General features: G+C 51.6%; 1 protein-coding gene and 1 non-coding gene across 4 annotated transcripts; both read right to left on the minus strand.

Annotated features, from left to right (window-relative positions):
- Positions 1 to 110: 110 nt before the first annotated feature.
- On the minus strand, positions 111 to 197 carry TRNASTOP-UCA (transfer RNA opal suppressor (anticodon UCA)). The gene has a single exon. It is a non-coding gene; the product is annotated as a tRNA-Sec (tRNA).
- A 5,591-nt stretch (positions 198 to 5,788) lies between these two features.
- Positions 5,789 to 19,777, minus strand: RTN2 (reticulon 2). 3 transcript variants are annotated; one of them, XM_005589593.5, is made up of 11 exons: positions 19,555 to 19,743; positions 17,814 to 17,858; positions 17,245 to 17,724; positions 16,885 to 17,139; positions 15,890 to 16,108; positions 10,717 to 10,924; positions 10,220 to 10,358; positions 10,011 to 10,080; positions 9,845 to 9,891; positions 6,548 to 6,606; positions 5,789 to 6,284 (listed from the first exon to the last, which is right to left on the minus strand). In XM_005589593.5, exons 1-11 carry the CDS (start codon positions 19,586 to 19,588, stop codon positions 6,203 to 6,205), a joined length of 1,638 nt encoding a protein of 545 aa, XP_005589650.1. In that variant the 5' UTR covers positions 19,589 to 19,743; the 3' UTR covers positions 5,789 to 6,202. The 3 variants fall into 3 exon arrangements, with proteins under 3 accessions (XP_005589650.1, XP_005589651.1, XP_065390681.1); XM_005589594.5 differs by lacking the exon at positions 15,890 to 16,108 and having other exon boundaries at positions 19,555 to 19,777; XM_065534609.1 differs by lacking the exons at positions 16,885 to 17,139; positions 17,245 to 17,724; positions 17,814 to 17,858; positions 19,555 to 19,743 and having other exon boundaries at positions 15,890 to 15,969.
- Positions 19,778 to 20,570: the final 793 nt, after the last annotated feature.

Consider the following 20,570-nt stretch of genomic DNA (forward strand, 5'->3'; position numbering starts at 1 on the left):
GAGGGCCGCAGCGACCTCTCCAGGTGCAGGCTGGAGGAGCGCCTCCCGGGCGCCAGCAAAATAAGGTCCGGTTCGATAAAGAAAAGTTAACGCGCTCTGTTCGTGGCTGTCGCCCGAAAGGTGGAATTGAACCACTCTGTCGCTAGACAGCTACAGGTTTGAAGCCTGCACCCCAGACCACTGAGGATCATCCGGGCGAGATAACAACGCTCCCGCGCAGCTATATAAGGATCGCAAAGGCTTACCTTTTAGAGTTATGGTCGCGTCCTTTGGGCAGCTGTGAGATGGTCGACTTCAAGGGCTATACATTCTCTCCACTCACTTATCACGAACGATGTCCTTGTAAAATGTTGCCTTCACTTCGTATAGTATGAATCATCCTCGCTCACAAAACCGTCTCATTTACATAGCGCCACGCATTCTGGGAAGCAGCGCCTGAGCACCTGGCAAGCTGTTAAAGGGCCCAGGACCCCCTTTTACCAAAATGAAAAGTCAGCTTTTTAAGAGGAGAGATTCAGGATTCGGCATTCAGAAGCGCCTTCTCGGAAAATTCCGAATTCTCCTTCTGCGGAGGAGTGGTGAGTGGGTTCCTGTTAGAGTCTGATTCACCCTGGCCCCAAAGGCTCTGAGCAGGCGGCTACCGGGCTGGTGCGACACCTGCTGTTCTTTTATGGAATTGCGTAGGCCGATGGAGCTCCGCGTTCATTCAAACGTTTATTGAGCGTGTACTGAGTCCCAGGGACTGTCTCGGTGCTGGTGACTACAGACATCCTGTCCCGATTGAGTTTAAACACTAGACATAACCAATTTTGCACTTGCGTTTTATGGTTGGGGAAACTGAGACAGACTGAGAAACGGATAGTACCATATCCCGGTTAAAACGGCCCATCCACTTAGGGAAATCGAACTTGTGTTACAATTTTTATTACAAAAAAGGTGATTCTTTTTTCTTAAATTTTTACGTATTTAGGAGGTACAGGTGCCGATTCCTACATGCATATGTTGATTGCGTCGTGGTGAAATCTGGACTTTTAGTGTACTCATCACGAAAAATTATTCAATATTCTGAGTCAGTGATTCTTTGACAATACCATTCTCCGGCATTGAACTCTCCCATGACTTCCATTTCAGAGTAAAAGTCAAAGTTCTCACCCTGCTTTACAAATCCCTGTGTAATCCAACCCCTTTGGCCCCTCTTATCCTGTCTCACATACTGCTCTTCCCTTATATTATTGGCTTTGGCCATACAGAGGTCTTGCTGCACACATGGATCATGCTACCTCCGCAGGGACTTTGTGCTTGCTGATCCCCTAGCCTGGATCTCCTCCTCACATGTTTCCGTGGCTCATCGCCTCCCTTCACTCTGTTATCTGATCAAATATCAAATACCAAAAACTCACTGAGTGACCAGCACTCAGTGAGGCCTTCCCTGACCACCCAGTTTAAAATAGCGAGTGGATGGGCTCAGTGGCTCACGCCTGTAGTCCCAGCACTTTGGGATGCCGAGGTGGGTGGATCACCTGAAATCAGGAGTTCGAGAGCAGCCTGGCCAACATGGTGAAAACCCTGTCTCCACTAATGATACAAAAATTAGCGAGGTATAGTGACTCATGCCTGTAATCCCAGCTACTCGGGAGTTTGAGGCAGGAGAATCGCTTGAACTCTGGAGGCGGAGGTTGCAGTGAGCTGAGATGGTGCCATTGTACTCCAGCATATCCTACTCCAGCCTTGGTGAAAAGAGCAAAACTCCGTCTCCAAATAATAATAAATAAATAAATAAATAAATAAATAAATAAATAAAATAAAAATAAAAAAACAGCGAGCTCTGTCACTCTATCCCCTTACCCTGATAGACATTTCCCCATCACTCTGATCACCACCTGCCATTTTCTGTGTCTATTTGCTTATTGTCTGTCTGCTTCTGTAGAATATCAGCGCCATCAGACTTTGCATTTTATTTTTGATCATTGCTGTATCTCTAGTGCCTGAAAAGTGCTTGAGAACATAGCAGATGTTCAGTAAATGTTTGTGGAATGAATAAAAGAATATTATCACTGTCTTTTTTTCCTTCTTCTTCCAGACAGGATCTTACTTTGTCACCCAGGCTGGAATGCAGTGGCGTGAAAACAGCTCACTGCAGCCTCGACCTCCCGAGCTCAAGTGATCCTCTTGCCTCAGCCTCCCTGGGATGACAGGCATATGCCACCACGTCCAGCTAATTTTAATTTTTTTTTTTTTTTTTTGTAGAAACAGGTGCCTCACTTTGTTACCCAGACTGGCCTCGAACTCCTGCTTCTGGCCTCAAGCCATGCTTCTGCCTTGGGCTACGAAAGTGCTGGAATTTCATGCTTGAGCCACAGCACCTGGCCTCACTATCCTTCTTTGAGCCTGTTTTCTCATTTGTGTAACCAGACTAGTACAACGGATCTCACCAGAGAAATCATGATATAAAAGTCTGACACTGGATGAGGCAACTGGGAGGAGCTCAGTAAAGGCTGTTTCTGCCAGGTGCGGTGGCTCACACCTGTAATCACAGGACTTTGGGAGGCTGAGATGGGTGAATCACAGGAGATTAGAAGTTCCAGACCAGCTGGCAAACATGGTAAATCCCCATCTCTACTAAAAATACAAAAATTAGCCAGGCATGGTGGCTCACGCCTGTGATCCCAGCTATTCAGGAGGCTAAGGCAGGAGAATCGCTTGAACCCAGGAGGCTGAGGTTGCAGTGAGCCAAGATTGTGCCACTGCACTCCAGCCTGGTCGACAGAATGAGACTATATATATATATATATATATATAGTTTCTTTCTCTTTTTTTTTTTGGCAGGGATTACAGGCACTTGCCCCCACACCTGGCTAATTTTTGTTTTTTGTTTTTTTTAGGAGAGATGGGGTTTCACCATATTCACCAGGCTGATCTTGAACTCCTGACCTCAGGTGATCCACCTGCCTCAGCCTCCCAAAGTGCTGAGATAACAGGCGTGAGCCACAGTACCTGGCCAGTAAAGGCTGTTTGAATCTTCGATCTGTTTTGAGCTTCGAGGCTTTAGTCATAACTGGACCCAAATTCTCAATCAGACCCTCTTCCACCACTCTTTGTGATAGATAAATAAGCATTTTGTCTTATGGGAAGTATTAACTAAGAGCATCTTTAGAAAGTTTTGGACAGGCGCCATGGTTCACATCTGTAATCGCAGCACTTTGGGAGGCTGAGAAGAGTGGATAGCTTGAGCTCAGGAGTTCGAGACAAGCCTGGGCAACAGACTGAGACTCTGTCTCCAAAAAAAAAAAAAAAGGATTGCCTCTGCTTGGCAAATCCTGATTCAAGATATGTCCCCTGAACCCTCTTTGTTTTAATTAGATAGTTACTGCTAGGCACTTCTGTATACAATTTCTGAGGCTGTAAGGACTCCTTGGAACACTATTATCTATCTCCTAATATGTGACATGTGTCATGACAAACAAGTGAGTTTTTCTTTTTTTTTTTTTGAGATGGAGTTTCACTCTTGTTGCCCAGGCTAGAGTGCAGTGGCGTGACCTTGGCTCACCGCAACTTCTGCCTACCAGGTTCAAGCGATTCTCCTGCCTCAGCCTCCCGAGCAGCTGGGATTACAGGCGTGTGCCACCACGCCCGGCTAATTTTGTATTTTTAGTAGAGACGTGGTTTCTCCATGTTGGTCAGGCTGGTCTCAAACTCCCGACCTCAGGTGATCCGCCTGCCTTGGCCTCCCAAAGTGCTGACATTACAGGCATGAGCCACTGCGCCTGGCTGCACAAACATTTTAAATGTCAATATTTTTGTGTTTATTTTTACTATTATCTTCTATTTCTGTCAAGCAATACTGGTTTCTGGTGGCAAAGTAAGTTTTCTTCTTGAAATACATTTATTATTATATTATTAAATATTAAAACAATTTTCTTTTTTCTTTTTCTTTTTTTTTTTTTTGAGACGGAGTCTCGCTCTGTCGCCCAGGCTGGAGTGCAGTGGCCTGATCTCAGCTCACTGCAAGCTCCGCCTCCCGGGTTCACGCCATTCTCCTGCCTCAGCCTCCCGAGTAGCTGGGACTACAGGCGCCCGCCACCTCGCCCAGCTAGTTTTTTGTAGTTTTAGTAGAGACGGGGTTTCACTGTGTTCACCAGGATGGTCTCGATCTCCTGACCTCGTGATCCACCCGTCTCGGCCTCCCAAAGTGCTGGGATTACAGGCTTGAGCCACCGCGCCCGGCCTCTTTTTTTTTTTTTTTTTTTTTTGAGACAGAGTCTCACTCTGTCGCCCAGGCTGGAGTGCAGTGGCCGGATCTCAGCTCACTGCAAGCTCCACCTCCCGGGTCCATGCCATTCTCCTGCCTCAGCCTCCCGAGTAGCTGGGACTACAGGCGTCCGCCACCTCGCCCGGCTAGTTTTTTGTATTTTTTTTTTTTTAGTAGAGACGGGGTTTCACCGTGTTAGCCAGGATGGTCTCGATCTCCTGACCTCGTGATCCACCCGTCTCGGCCTCCCAAAGTGCTGGGATTACAGGCTTGAGCCACTGCGCCCGGCCTAAAACAATTTTCAAGAAAAATATTAGATAAATAGCAGAATAAGTAGTAGAAAGATGATGAAGGTCATATGGGGAATGACTGAGGTTTGGGAAACAATAGTATAACTGTTTACTGTGCATTTATTATTATACGCCAGGCCCCATGCCAAGGGCTTTACATGTAGGTATAGTCATGGTTGACAGTTTTCTTCTTTTTCTTTTTCTTTTTTTTCCTTTTGAAATGGAGTCTTGCTCTGTCGCCCTGTCTGGAGTGCAGTGGCACAATCTCAGCTCACTAGAACCTCCACCTCCCGAGTTCACGCGACTCTCCTGCCTCAGCCTTCCGAGTAGCTAGGATTACAGGCGCCCACCACCAAACCCAGCTGATTTTTGTGTTTTTAGCAGAGATGGGGTTTCACCATGTTGGCCAGGCTTGTCTTGAACTCCTGACCTCAGGTGATCCCCCCTCCTTGGCCTCCCAAAGTGCTGGGATTACAGGTGTGAGCCACTGCGCCTGGCCTCTTTTTTTCTTATTTAATTTTTTTGTAGAGATGAGGTCTTGCTATGTTGCCCAAACTTGTCTCGAACTCCTGGCCTTAAGTGATCCTCCCTCCTCGGCCTTCCAAAGTGCTGGGACTGCAGATGTGAGCCATCGTGCCCGGCCTAATGAGTTTTACATCTGAGGAAACTGAGGCTTTGAGAGGTGAAGTCATATGCTGAAGGTCACACAACCAAGGGGTAGTGGAGCCAGGATTCAAACCCAGGTCTGTGGATCTTTAGACCTCAGTCTCCTTCCAGTCTCCCCATGGGTCCCTTTGCTTCCTCCTTTCCCAGTTGAGATTTTTTTATTTTATTTTAATGGAGTCTTGCCCTGTTGCCCAGGCTGGAGTGCAGTGGCATGATCCTGGCTCACTGCAACCTCTGCCTCCTGGGTTCAGGCGATTCTCCTGCCTCAGCCTCCCGTGTAGCTGGAGTTACAGGTATGTGCCACCACACCCTGTATTTTTAGTAGAGATGGGGTTTCACCATGTTGGCCAGGCTGCTCTTGAACTTCTGACCTCAAGTGATCCGCCCTCCTCGGCCTCCCAAAGTGCTGGGATTACAGGCGTGAGCCACTGTGCCCAGCCTCCCCTCAATCATTTCATAACCCCCACAGATGGCAGAGGGAGCTTCTTCCCCAGAGATGGGGAAGGTTCTCCTGGAGTGTCAAGTGCTTTTCAGTGCAGAAAGGTGAACACTGGAGGGTTCTGGAAGCACAGGAGGCCTTGAGTTTTCCACAGGAGTCTTTATTACAGTGTAAATCCAAGCTCAGGCCTCCCCTGGGCCCCATGCAAAGCCCCGGCGTAGGGGCTAGTAGCGTCCAGGAGACACCTACGCCTCACAGCGCCTCCAGCGGCGGGTCCGGAAGTGCAGGGTGGTGCCCTGTCTAGGCAACTACAAGTCCCAGCAGGCCCCGCGGCCAAGGTGCCTCGTCTTTCCTGGACTCCTGGAGCAGAGCCTCTTGGGAAATGTAGTCCTGGCCGCTCCGGTAATTAGCGCAGAGTCCCTAGTGGGAGTGATCCTGACACCCACCGGGAAAAGACTCAGGCCGAGGAGGGGAGTGGGTGGGAACGGACGGGAGATGGAGGAGGGCAGAGGGCTGCTGGGGGTGGGGGCAGGCGTCCTACGGGCAGAGACACCGTTCTCATTCGGCTTTGGCTTTGGATCCGGAGACTGCGGCTGCTGCAGAGGCCAGGGCTCCGGTCCCTGGGATTTTAGCTCGGATCCTGAAGGAGAAACAAGTGGGATCACGAGGTGGGGCAAAAGACGGGGGGGTGGCATCTGGGGACTACGGGGAAAGCTGGGTGGGAAACTGACCAAGAGCCCGAAGCCAGCTCCTGCCCTCCACCTAGTGGCCTGCATTGGAATTGCCTCCTCATTCTTTTCAAGGGGACATTACCAGGAGGTTTTCGGACAAGGAGAGTAGAAAGGAAAGGTTCCCAAGCTCCCCCACTTCCCCCTCCCGTCGACCTCTGCCCCATGCTCTTACTTAGCTTTGATGTGGCTCAACTGATTGGTCACCAACCCCACATACTGGTCGATCTGAGCCTGGGGAGACCAAAAAAGGTGAAAAAAGGGATTGGAGGGGTTTCTTCTCTTTAGTCACATAGGAGGCTGCTTCCTCCCCAACTTCCAAATCAGGAGTTGTGAGGAGTGGCCCACGACACCACCCCCGGCTCTAAACTTCATAGAATACATCAGATGCCAGAGATGCCAGTTGTAGGGTCAGTCAGTTGGGCCATACTCTGTATGGAGAGTGATGTCAGGTGGAACGCACAAGTATCTGGCAGTGAGGCCGTGTCCTGGGTACTATGATTAACCTTTGAGTGAGTTTGCATATGTGTGTGTTGTGGGGTAGGGTGAGAACAGATGGCACTGGTATTGGTCACCGAGTCCTTGAGTGGATTGATTTATATACTAGTGTTTTTTAAAAAAAAATTTTACTATTTTTTTATTTTATTTTATCTTATCTTATCTTATTTTATTTTATTTTATTTTAGACAGGGTCTCGCTCTGTCACCCAGTTCAGTGGCATGATCTTGGTTCACTGCAACCTCCGCCTCCTGGGTTCAAGCGATTCTCCTGCCTCAGCCTCCCGAATAGCTGGGATTACAGGTGTGCACCAACATGCCCCGCTAATTTTTGGATTTTTTTTTCTTTTTTCTTTTTCTTTTCTTTTCTTTTTTTTTTTTCTGAGATGGAATCTCGCTCTATCACCCAGGCAGGAGGGCAATGGCACAGTCTCGGCTCACTGCAATCTCTGCCTCCTGGGTTCAAGCGATTCTCCTGCCTCAGCCTCCCAAGTAGCTGGGATTACAGGTGCACACCACCACACCTTGCTAATTTTTGGATTTTTAATAGAGACAGGGTTTCACCATGTTGGCCAGAATGGTCTCAAACTCCTGACCTCAAGTGATCCACCTGCCTCAGCCTCCCAAAGCTGGGATCACAAGCATGAGCCACCATGCCCAGACTGTTTTTTTTTTTTTTTTTTTTTTGAGACGGAGTCTCGCTTTGTCGCCCAGGCTGGAGTGCAGTGGCGGGATCTCAGCTCACTGCAAGCTCCGCCTCCCGGGTTTACGCCATTCTCCTGCCTCAGCCTCCCGAGTAGCTGGGACTACAGGCGCCCACCACCTCGCCCGGCTAGTTTTTTGTATTTTTAGTAGAGACGGGGTTTCACCATATTAGCCAGGATGGTCTCGATCTCCTGACCTCGTGATCCGCCCGTCTCGGCCTCCCAAAGTGCTGGGATTACAGGCTTGAGCCACCGCGCCCGGCCTGTTTTTTTTTTTTTTTTTTTAAGATAGGGTCTTGCTCTATTGCCCAGGCTGGAGTGCAGTGGCATGATCACAGCTCACTGCTGCCTTGACCTCCTAGGGTTCAACCCATCCTCTTGCCTCAACTTTCAGAGTAGCTGGGACTATAGGTGTGTGCCACCATGCCTGGCTAATTTTTTTTTTTTTTTTTTTTTTTTTTTTTTTTTTTTTTTTTTTTGAGATGGAGTCTCGCTCTGTCGCCCAGGCTGGAGTGCAGTGGCGCGATCTCCGCTCACTGCAAGCTCCGCCTCCCGGGTTCACGCCATTCTCCTGCCTCAGCCTCCCGAGTAGCTGGGACTACAGGCGCCCACAACCGCGCCCGGCTAATTTTTTGTATTTTTAGTAGAGACGGGGTTTCACCGTGGTCTCGATCTCCTGACCTTGTGATCCGCCCGCCTCGGCCTCCCAAAGTGCTGGGATTACAGGCGTGAGCCACCGCGCCCGGCCTGCCTGGCTAATTTTTAACCTTTTTGTAGAGATGGGGGTCTTACTATGTTGTCGAGGCTGGTCTTGAACTCTTGGCCTCAAGCAATTCTCCTGTCTCAACCTCCCAAAGTGCCGAGATTACAGTTGTAAGCCACTGTGGCTGGCCTGATTTAAATACAGTTTAATTGTGAGTCTTGGTGATTCCAGCCTGTGAAGGACAGAGTTAGGACTAACTGGCAGGGCATATTATCATGTGGCTCCCAGCTGTGCTGGAGAAGGGACTGTCAGTCTATCCTCCTTTCTCTGGATAGGATGGATGTCAGTGGTCCTGTTAATGTCAGTCTTCTGGGCAACAGCCATCCCACTCTTTTATTTTGATTTTATTTATTTATTTTTTGAGTTTTTTGTTTTTTGCTTTTTGTTTTTGAGATGGAGACTTCCTCTGTCGCCCAGGCTGGAGTGCAGTGGCCCTATCTCAGCTCACTGCAAGCTCCGCCTCCCGGGTTCACACCATTCTCCTGCCTCAGCCTCCTGAGTAGCTGGAACTACAGGTGCCCGCCACCACGCCCGGCTTAATTTTTTGTATTTTTAGTAGAAATGGGGTTTCACTGTGTTAGCCAGGACGGTCTCGATCTCCTGACCTCGTGATACGCCCGCCTCAGCCTCCCAAAGTGTTGGGATTACAGGCGTGAGCCACCGCACCCGGCTATTTTTTTTTTTGAAACAGACTCTTGCTCTGTCACCCAGGCTGGAATGCAGTGGCATTTAACTGACATGTCAGTTAAAATCAAGAGTGAAGGCTTAATCCCAGCACTTTGAGAGACCAAGGCGGGTGGATCACCTGAGGTTGGGAGTTCGAGACCAGCCTGGCCAGCATGGTGAAACCCCGTCTCTACTAAAAATACAAGTAGCCAGGCATGGTGGCAGGCACCTGTAATCCCAGATAGTCAGGAAGCTGAGGTAGGAGAATCGCTTGAACCTGGGAGACAGAGGCTGCAGTGAACCAAGATCACACACCATTGTACTCCAGCCTGGGCAACAGAGTGAGACTCCATCTCAAAAAAAAAAAAAAAAAAAAAGCAGTGAAGTCTGGGCACGGTGGCTCACGCCTGTAATCCCAGCACTTTGGGAGGCCGAGGCGGGCAGATCACTTGAGGTCAGGAGTTTGAGACCAGCCAGGCTAACATGGCAAAACTCTGTCTCTGCTTATACAAAAATTAGCCAGGCATGGTGGCCGTATGCCTGTAATCCCAGCTACTCAGAGGTTGAGGCAGGAGACTCACTTGAGCTCAGGAAGCGGAGGTTGCAGTGAGCCAAGATCACACCACTGCACTCCAGCCTGGGCAGCAGAGCAGGACTCTGTCTCAAAAAAATCCAAAACAAAACAAAAACCAACCAACCAACCAACCAAAAGCCTGTCCCTGGCTGATGCTGATAAGACATGTTAGTTAGACTCTGGCTATATCTAGAAGGTGCCACAGCCAGGACACCTGTGTCCCCCCATGTTCAGCTGGGGTGCTGACAGCTGAGGGTGTCACACTCACCTGGTGCTGCCGGTACAGCAGGGGGATGGTGAATAGACCGATCACTCCTGTGGGTACAGAGACGGGGGGCGTCAGGGTGTTCCCAAGAGATGAACAGTTCCATCTGGAGCCCTGTCCCCCACCAGACTCCAAGTTCCCCTTGCCCCTCACAGCCTTCCCAGCTCACCCAGAATGAGAAGCGTCAAACCATTGAAGATGGCACCCACGAAGGTCAAGATGTAGAAGAGGAGGGCCAGCTGGGGGTGAAGGTCAGGGTCAGCAGAGCCCACCCGGAGTTCCCTCCCACCTGTGAGTTTACCCAACAGTCACCCTCCCACCCGCTAGCTGTGCAGAGGTGAGAGGGGAACCCAGGAGGGGCTGAGAGCTCCAGGCCACCTTGAGGGAATCCACGAGGTCTTCTACCAGGAAGAAATGCCGCAGCTGCGTGGCCGCCGAGACCACGCGGGAGGCGATCTGCTGGGACAAACGTTCCGTCTGCTCCCGAGTCAGGGTGAGGTCCACATCCAGGTAGGCCCTGCGGGGACAAAGGAATGTGGGGCAGATCAATGGGTGACCAGCTCAGACTGGTGCAGGCCAGCTGAAACAAGGGCGAGGAATGGCGGCCGGGAGAAGACCAGAGTTAGGACTGAGGGGCAGCCCCAAGGAACCACGTGTAGAGGGCTGGGGTCAGGGTCAGGGTCAGGGTCAGGGATCGAGGATGAAGGATACCAGGTTAGGATTGGAGATTAGGACTGGAGGGTAGGTGAGAGGATCGGGATGAAAAACAATCAAGATGAGTCGGGGTCTGGGTGGGAGTAAGTGCCTGATTTGAGGTCATGGGTCATGCTTTAGGGTCACGACAGGGGCTCAGGTCAGGGGCCAGGGGTTCTCACTGGAAAGGGTTGGCTCCGTCCCCCCGGTGCACGGCCTGCAGCACTTTGCGGTAAACCCTGAGAGAGATGGTGCCGCAGAGCAGCAACAGAGCCACGTGCGCGGCCACGGACACGATGCTAAAGTGCAGGAGGCAGAGGAGGGAGACCATGAGGCCTGTGAAGACCACTCCTGACGTCCTCGTGTCCTTCCAGTACAGCAAGTCCGCCACTGTGGAGGGGTGGGGAGTATCAGGGCTTGTTCCTAACCTGGCTGGTCTCCTCACCTCCCTCTCCCTGTCCTACAGCTGAAAAATGACTCCTTGACACACCTGTTTGAGCATAACCTGATTTCCGTGTTTTTTTGTTTTTTTGGTTTTTTTTGAGAGACAGGGTCTCACTCTGTCGCCCAGGCTGGAGGGCAGTGGTGCCATCATAGCTCCCTGCAGTCTCGACCTCCTGGGCTCAAGTGATCCTCCCACCTCAGCCTCCTCAGTAGCTGGGACTGCAGGCATGCACCACCACTCAGCTAATTTTTTTTTTTGCTTCTGTTTTTATTTTATTTATTTATTTTTGAGACGGAGTATTGCTCTGTCACCCACGCTGGAGTGCAGTGGTGCTATCTTGGCTCACTGCAAGCTCCACCTCCCGGGTTCATGCCATTCTCCTGCCTCAGCCTCCTGAGTCGCTGGGACTACAGGCGCCTGCCACCACGCCTCGCTAATTTTTTTGTATTTTTAGTAGAGATGGGGTTTCACCATGTTAGCCAGGATGGTCTCGATCTCCTGACTTTGTGATCCGCCTGCCTCGGCCTCCCTAAGTTCTGGGGTTACAGTCATGAGTCACTGCACCTGGCCTTGTTTCTGTTTTTAGAGGTGGGGGTCTCGCTGTGTTGTCTAGGCTGGTCTCGAACTCCTGGCCTCAAGTTATCCTCTCGCATCAGCCTTCCAAAATGCTGGGATTATAGGTGTGAGGCACAGCACCCAGCCCGATTTGCAAAATTTTTTTTTTCTTCTGTTGCCCAGGCTGGAGTGCAGTGGCACAATCTCCACTTACTGCAACCTCCGCCTCCCTGGATCAAGTGATTCTCCTGCCTCAGCCTCCTGAGTAGCTGGGATTACAGGAATGTGCCACAATTCCCGGCTAATTTTTGTATTTTTAGTAGAGACGGGGTTTCACCATGTTGGTCAGGCTGGTCTCGAACTCCTGACCTCGTGGTCCACCCACCTTGGCCTCCCAAAGTGCTGGGATTACAGAAGTGAGCCACCATGCTAGGCCTCAAATTTTTAGTGCCCTCTTTTCTTCCATGCTTATCTCCCTTCTTCTCCCTCTAGAAAACCCAAGTTAACCATCTAGCAAGTCCCATTAATTTTACTCCTCCCCATATAATTATATGTGGACACAGAAATACAAACTGATGCTTCTTGGTCATTTCTTATGAAAAACGGAATTATGCTGGGCATGGTGGCTCACACCTGTAATCCTAGCACTTTGGGAGGCCAAGGCAGGCAGATCACCTGAGGTCAGGTGTTCAAAACCAACCTGGCCAACACGGTGAAACCCCATCTCTATTAAAAATACAAAAATTAGCCGGGCTTGGTCGCAGGTGCCTGTAATCCCAGCTACTCGAGAGGCTGAGGCCCAAGAATCACTTGAATCTGGGAGGTGGAGGTTACAGTGAATTGAGATCACGACACTCCACTCTAGCCTGGGAGTCAGAGCAAGACTCTGTCTCAAAAAAAAAAAAAAAAAAAAAAAAAAAAAAGAAAGAAAGAAAAGAAAAAAGACAAATGGAATTACATACACACTTTTCTGCATCATGCATACTTCACTCCACTTTTCCTCCTAATCAACTGAAATAGCTCCCTCTCCTGTTTTTTTCCCAAAGACAGGGTCTCACTGTGTTGCCCAGGCTGGAGTGCAGTGGTGTGATCATAATTCACTGCAGCCTCGAACTTCTGGGCTCTAGTGATCCTCCACCTTTGGCCTCCCAAAGCACTGGGATTAGAGATGTGAACCACCATCCCCAATTAGCTTTTAATTCATTCATTCTTTTTTGTTTTTTTGACAGAGTCTCACTCTGTTGCCAAGACTGGAGTGCTGTAGTGTAATCTTGGTTCACTATAACCTCAGCCTCCTGGGTTCAAGCTATCCTCCCACCTCAGCCTCCTGAGTGGCTGGGACTACAGGCACATGCCACCATGCTTGGCTAATTTTTGTATTTTCAGTAGAGATGGGGTTTTGCTATGTTTGCTAGGTTGGTCTTAAACACTTGGCCTCAAGCAATCCACCTGCCTCAGCTTCCCAAAGTGCTGGGATTATAGGCATGTGCCACCGTGCCTGGCCTTAATTCATTCTTTTAAAGAGCTGCATAGTATTCTGTGTTGTGGCTATGCTGTCATTCATTTTATTTAACTATGTACCTATTGCTGGGTCAATTTGTTTCCTAACCCCTTCACCACAAGCAGAGCTTGCAAGCAACATCCTTCAACAGATATTCTCACCTCCTGGAGCGGCTATTTCTGAGATAGATTTCCAGTGTGGAATTGCTGGGTGGACTGGTTATGTGTTTGTTTATTTGAGATGGAGTCTCGCTCTGTTGCCCAGGCTAGAGTGCAATGGCACAGTCTTGGCTCACTGCAACCTCCGCTTCCCGGGTTCAAGCGATTCTCCTGCCTCAGCCTCCTGAGTAGCTGAGATTACAGGATGGCACCACCACGCCTGGCTATTTTTTTATATTTTGGTAGAGATGGGGTTTCACCATGTTGGCCAGGCTGGTCTCGAACTCCTGACTACAAGTAATCCTTCTACCTTGGCCTCCCAAAGTGTTGGGATTACAGACATGAGCTACCATGCCTGGTCTTGTCTTTTTTTTTTTCTTTTTTTTTTTGAGACAGAGTTTCACTCTTATTGCCCAGGCTGGAGTGCAATTGTACATGCTATCTCGGCTCACTGCAACCTCCACCTCCTAGGTTCAAGCCATTCTCCTGCCTCAGCCTCCCGAGTAGCTGGGATTACAGACATGTGCCACCATGCCTGGCTAATTTTTTGTTATTTTTAGTTAGAGATGGGGTTTCACTGTTAGCCAGGATGGTCTTGATCTCCTGACCTCAGGTGATCCACTCGCCTTGGCCTCCAAAAGTGCTGGGATTACAGGCGTGAGCCACCACGCCCGGCCGTATTTTTTTATTTTTATTTTTATTTTTATTTTTTTTTGAGACAGAGTCTCGCTGTGTCGCCCAGCCTGGAGTGCAGTGGCCGGATCTCACCTCACTGCAAGCTCCGCCTCCTGAGTTTAGGCCATTCTCCTGCCTCAGCCTCCCTAGTAGCTGGGACTACAGGCGCCGGCCACCTCGCCCGGCTAGTTTTTTTTTTTGTAATTTTTAGTAGAGACGGGGTTTCACCGGGTTAGCCGGGATGGCCTCGATCTCCTGACCTCGTGATCCGCCCGTCTCGGCCTCCCAAAGTGCTGGGATTACAGGCTTGAGCCACCGCGCCCGGCCTTATTTTTATTTTTTATTTTTAGCTTTGGAGAAAGGGTCTTACTCTGTCACCCTGGCTGGAGTGCAGTGGCATGATCACGGTTCACTGCAGCCTCTACCTCCCAGAGTCAAGCAATCCTCCTACCTCGGCCTCCTAGCAACTGGGACTATAGGTGGCATCACCATATCTTGCTAATTTTTTTTTTTTTTTTTTGGACAAAGTCTTCCTCTGTCACCCAGGCTGGAGTACAGTGGGCATGATCTCAGCTCACTGCAGCCTCTGCCTCCTGGGTTCAAGAGATTATTGTGCCTCAGCCTTCCAAGTAGCTGGGATTACAGGCATGAGCTGCCATGCCTAGCCTGGCTAATTTTTAAATATTTTGTAGAGATAGGGTCTCGTTATATTGCCCAGGTTGAATTCCTGGCTTCAAGTGATCCTCCCACCTCAGCCTCCCAAAATGTTGGTATTATAGTCATGAGCCACCGTGCCCGGTCATATGTAATTTTTAATGTCTTAAATTTTGAAACACTGCTTACTAGTAAGACCATAACAGTTCTTATTTCCACATGAAGCAAGAGAAAGATCTTTCCCCAGCATCCTGCCCTGCCGTGGGTCATAGTTCTTTTTAACTTTTGCCAATCTGTCAGGTGTAAAGTGATATCCCCTTGATGCCCTTAGCAACACATGTTTCTAAGTCCTAAATGTATTAATAACGCCATACTCCTTTCCAGGGCCTAACTCAAATTTCTGACCCCTTTCTGAGACCCTAAAACACATCTCCTAAACCCAACCTCAGCCCTGAGCAGTGACCTTTGTACCCCAACCTTCATCTCATCTGTCTAAACTTTAGGCTCACTCCTGTAATCCCAACACCTTGGGAGGCTGAGGCAGGAGGATCACCCGAGGCCTGGACAACATAGTGAGACCCTGTCTCTACAAACAAAATAAGAAAATTAGCCGGGCGTGGTGGCCTGCGGCTGTAGTCCCAACTACTCGGGAGGCTGAGGTGGGAGGATCACTTGACCCCAGGAGTTCGAGGCTGCAATGAGCTATGATCCCACCACTGCACTCCAGAAAGAGCAACAGACTCTGTCGCTTAAAAAGGAAAAGAAACTTTAGTAGTCTGCTTTCATTTGAGTCCTGAAAACCAGGAACTCGGTACCTTTCTATTTCTTTCCAGACCCTCTCTATCCTCCCACTCTCCCTCCAACTGACCCCTCTGACCTGTCCCTCTTAGAGGCTCACCCCTCACTTCTGTATCCTTCCAATGCATCTCTCATTTACCTCGAAATAGGACAGCCCCTCCCTCCCCATCGCAGGGCCCTCCCAGGCAGGCTCCTAGTGGCCGGCGCCAGTGGATGGGGGAGGGGCCAGGTCGCCTGAGGCGGGGGCTAAGTTTAGGCATGCTGGGGGGAGGGGGCCTCCCCGCAGCTGTTCTGGCTCGTCTGGCCCCTGAGTGACAGCGCTGCCTGGGACGAGGCTGGGGGAGGGGGTCCTCCCTGCTCCTGGGCCCCAAAGTGCTGGCTCGAAGGAGAAGGGACCCCATTCTCCCTCTAGGTCCTCCCTAGACTGCCCCTAGGCCCCCTAGCCTCAGCCTGCAACGTTGGGGAAGCAGACCAGTAACAAACGTGCTCCAGAGATGCAGGAGATAAGGGCGAGTCCGGACCCCCTTCCGCCGACCTCAGCCCCCGTCCAGCCCGTTCCGCAAGCCCACCTTTACTCCCCATATCGGCTCCGAGTGAGAGGCTGGGGACACCGCTGCTTCTCGGGGATTTTGCCCACTTCAGTAGAACCCAGAGAACAGGAGTAGGGGGGGTGGGGCCCCTTTGGACCCAGCCAATGGCTGTCCATAGAGGTGGGGACAATTCCAAAATTGGAACCGTCTTGTAAACAGCCAAAAGCAATGATGTCTTTAACCATTCCATAGCTGTTCCTGGAGGTGGAGCATATTTTAAAGTAAGGCTGGGCCATTTTACAACTGGTCAATAGATGTGGTCAGGAAAAAGAGGGCTTTTGTTTGTTTTTTCAAATAGAGATCGAGTCTCCCTATGTTGCCCAGGCTGGTGTTGCACTCCTGGCTTCAAACGATCCTCCCAACTCGGTCTCCCAAAGTGTTAGGATTACAGGCATGAGCCACTGCGCCCGGCCAAAAAGAAGAGTTTTTAAAAGGCACAGAGTTTACTTGTAAATATTATATGGCCACATCTAAATAAGGAAAGAACTGCATTTTTTCAGGAATTTGGTCTGTCCAAAATCAGCCACTAGGAGGAGCACTCCAGAAGAGGGAGGATTATTTTATTTTATTTTTATTTTTTGAGAAGGAGTCTCGCTCTGTCAACCAGGCTGGAGTGCAGTGGCGCGATCTTGGCTCACTGCAACCTCTGCCTTCCAGGTTCAAGCGATTATCCTGCCTCAGCCTCCCGAGTATAGACGGGGTTTCACCATGTTGGCCAGGCTGGTCTCGAACTCCTCACCTCAAGTGATCCGCCCGCCTCGGCCTCCCAAAGTGCTGGGATTACAGGCGTGAGCCACCATGCCCGGCCGGGGAATTTTTTTAAAAGAGCGGAGTTTATCACGTTAGCCAGTAACAATACCTTTTCCCTTTTCCACTATCTGCTGTTCCTTTGCGAGGTTGGTCCCTTTAATTCAAAATCCTCTCACCCTTTGCCTTGTGTGGTCCAACGCAGCATCCTCACACACGTTACTTACCTAGAAGGCGTGGCTCCACCGTGAATTCTAATTGGTCCGTGCTATCGAAGCACTGTCCCCTTATTGGCTCTTGCTCCAGTGGCCCCTGCTGCTTTTCTTCCTCTTCCAGCAAAGGCTCTTCGGGCCCAGAGTTCGAATCTCGAGATCGGGATGGGGACGGAGTACCGGCCTGGGGTGTGCCAGAGCCCGGACTGAGCTGGGGAGTCAAGACCTCGGGCGGTGAGGACTGAGCAAGTCGGAGTCGTAGGTCCAGTTCTGACACGGTAGAGAGAGAAGGCCATGAGCTTTCTTCTTGGAGGTGCCCCGAGGAGAAACCACCCACCCCTCTTGGCTTCGGTCCCAGCACCTCGGACATCTCACCTTCCCCAGCTTCTCCTGCCTCCAATCTGTTGGATTCTTCGGGTTCTTCGTCTTCCAGCGGGGTGGAGCTGCTGGTGGAAGAGTCCTCCCCGGATCCCACTCCCCGGGCCACCCAGCCCAGCTTGTCCAACCGAAGCCTCAGGTCTTCCAGGGGGCGCTCGGATGGAGGGGCGGTGTCAGAATCACCCCGGTGTCCAGGCTCTGGGGATTGGCTCAGGCTGGGGATGCTCTCCAAGCTGTCGCCCAGGCTGGGCTGAGGGTGCTGGTCTCGTGGTTCCGAGACTGAGCGGCCCTGGGGGCGGGGGCGGCGGGCAGTTGAATCCCTACGGCCCCCGGAGCCCACTACGCCATCAAAGGCGATGTAGGAGAAGGTCAACTCCCGGGGGGTGCCCCAGTCCTGCGACGTGGTCTCCTCCTCGTCCTCCTCTGAGAATTCCCGGGCTGTGTGCAGCTCCCGAAAATCAGAGTCGTCGTTCCCTCCTGCAGTGGGTGAAGGAGAGCCTTGTTTCCCTCAGCAGGCCCCTGAGCTGCCCAGCCCTGAACCCCTTCACATGCTCCCCTCCACTTACCTTCTGTGGAATCAGGGGTTGAGGAGGCTGTAGACGGAGCTTCTTCTGCGAGAGGGAAAGAATCGAAGACTCTTAGAAGCTTAGACTGTCCGAATCACAGAAGTGTGCCAGTCCTGGAATCTTAGAATATTTGAATCACGGGACTTTTAGAACATTCTGCACACAGACTCTAAAACCTAGCATCACTGCCTGATGAAGCTCAGAGTCTTAGAAGTCCAAATCCAAGAATCTTAATCTTAGAGTCTTCAAGACTCTAAGCTGGGCTGGGTGGCCAACAAAGTAGGAATCTTAGGAGGTTTCAATTCATTCATCCGTTCAACAACCATTTATTGAGCACCTACTATGTGCCAGGCACTGTTCTAGGTCCTGGGGATATAGCTGTGAAGAAAACAGACAAAATCCCTACCGTCCTAGAGCTGACACTCTTTGGGAGAGACAAACAATAAACAAGTGAATATATGATGTCGGGTGCAGATGAACATATGAAGCAAAGTAAAGAAAGGTAGGGGGAGAGAAAGTGAAGAAAGTGAAGGGGTGCTGTTTCTCATACGGTGGTCAAGAAGGCTTCTCTGATAAGAGGAAGTTTGATCAGAGATCTGAAGGAAGTGAGGAAGCCATGCAGATGTTCAGGGAAGACTTCCAGGTACAGAAGGAAACCAGTGCAAAGGCCCTGAGCCAGGCACCAAGATTGGCATCTGAGGAACAGAGAGGTGCGAAGATGTGACTGGAGAAGAGTGACTGAGGAGGAGAGGGGTGGGAGGTGAGGACAGAGAGGTAAGGGGGGTGGGGAGGGACAGATGAGATGGTCCTCCCTTTGTAATCTGAAGTTAACAACAAGATCTTAGAATGTTGGGATGATACTCGGATATGCTGAAATCACCAATTCTTGGCATTTTGGCATGGGGACACCCAAGACATGGAAGTGGCTAGATCTAAGGGTGTTGAAATCCCCAGCTGTCAGAACCCCCATGTGCGGGACAGAGAACGGTAGACATGAACTGTTACAGCTGTGAGCTCAGAGATTGGGAGGATCAAGCTAGGCGTTTTCAGCTGGGAATCCAACCCCTTAGAGCTAGTTCAGAGCTTTGCACGTAGATGATGCTCAATGCGGTTTAGAAATTGAAATCTGACGCCCTGTGCCCTCACCTTGTTTTCTCAGCTGGGGAATGGGAGGCCTGGAGTGGTGTGGGTCTTCCCCAGGATTACCATTAATCAGTGGTAAAGGCCACTAAGGACCCATGAGTCCTTGCCCCCAAACCACGGATGGCTGTTTTCCCGGGACAGGGGGTTGGACAGTTTGGGCGAGGTCGGGGCTGTCTCTTGGACAGAAAACGGGGTGGGATGCGAAGACGAGTGATTAGGAGCCAGACCCCTGTTTTCCATCCTGGATCTACCCTCCGTTCAACCCCCTCCCCGCCAGCTGCGGCCAGCACCAGAGCCTGGGGACAGCTCCCCGCGCGCGTCCACGTTCCCGGGCGGGGCCGGGAGGCACATCCCAGAGCGCAGCGCGCCCCTCGCCTGCTGTCTCAGTGGCCCCTCACCTCCGCCCTGTTTCGTCCAGGTCCTCCAGGTCAGGCTGCCCCGTCGCCGCCAGAGAGCGGGGGAGGGGAGAGCTTCCTTTGTCTCCTATGCCTCCTCCCCCCACCCCGGCTCTCCTGCGGGCAAGCGCTGAGGGGACACCGGGGAGTACCCCACCTGGACGTCTGGGGCCCACCCCAGGCCCCAGCCTCCCTCTACTCACTGCAGTGGGCGAAGACCGGCAGGACCTGCCCCATGGCCCCCCTCGGGCCTGCATCGGGACCCCCGCCCACTCCGGCTGCGCCGCCCTGGGCCCGGGGTCGCGGGCGCTCATCTCCGCCGCGCCCACGACGCCGCTGCCATCCTCGCCGCCTCCTCCTCCCGGGCTGCTCCAGCAGCCGCCGCCGCCGCCGCCGCCGCCGCCGCCGCCGCCCTGTGTTCGGCTCGGCGGGGGCGGGCGGGGCCGCGGTGGGAAAGGCACTGCAGCGCGCGGCCGGGGGCGGGGCCAGAGGATGGGCGGGGCGGTACCAGAGGGAGGGCGAGGGGCGGGGAAATGCCGAGGAGCAGACGGAGGGGCGTGGCCTTCTTACTAAAGGGGCGGAGCCAAGAGGGTGGGCGACAGTGCCAGGAAGGAGTGGAAATCGGCCTGAAGGGCGGTGCCTAGACCGCAGAGGGCGCAGCCTTTAGGGGAAGAGGGGCCGAGGCCTGGAGTCGGGCGAGGGACACGGGAGAGGATGGTGAACGAGCCTTGGCAGAGAGGATAGGAGTGTGGATCCCTGAGTGTGTTGGGGTGGAGCTAGGGGTGCCATTGAGGAGGGGGTGGAAAGATTCTAATGCTCTGAGGTAGGGTCTGAGCCTAGATTTGCAGAGGGAGCGAGAAAGGGGGCCGAAAGAAACGATTCAGAAACTTTTGGGGCACGCGGAGGAGCTCAAACATGGGCGGGGCTAAAGCAACGGGGAATTATTCAAATATAACTGGGTGGAGTCGGATTCCAGGCGATTCCAAGTGTGCGAAAATTAGAAGGGTCTGGAGCTGTGTGCGTGAATCCTGGATGGGCAGGGCCTGGAAGAGAAAATAGCCGAAGCCCCAGAGGGGAGGGGTCGAACTAAAAAAAGTAAAGAAAAAAAAAATATATATATATATATAGTTTTTGAGACAGGGTCTCGCTCCGTCGCCCAGACTGGAATGCAGTGATGCCATCACGGCTCACTGCTGCCTCGATCTCCCGGGTTCAGGTA

Source organism: Macaca fascicularis, chromosome 19, assembly GCF_037993035.2.
Source record: "Macaca fascicularis isolate 582-1 chromosome 19, T2T-MFA8v1.1".
NCBI classification, from domain to species: domain Eukaryota; kingdom Metazoa; phylum Chordata; class Mammalia; order Primates; family Cercopithecidae; genus Macaca; species Macaca fascicularis.

What these genes read in the sequence shown, in the direction of transcription:
- RTN2 (XM_005589593.5), bottom strand. Translation starts at nt 19,588, where the DNA reads ATGGGGCAGGTCCTGCCGGTCTTCGCCCACTGCA. An exon ending in ACCTCGTGGATTCCCTCAAG is followed by an intron (nt 10,081 to 10,219) that starts GTGGCCTGGAGC and finishes CTTCACCCCCAG; the next exon opens with CTGGCCCTCCTCTTCTACAT. An exon ending in TTTGACGCTTCTCATTCTGG is followed by an intron (nt 9,892 to 10,010) that starts GTGAGCTGGGAA and finishes CTGTACCCACAG; the next exon opens with GAGTGATCGGTCTATTCACC.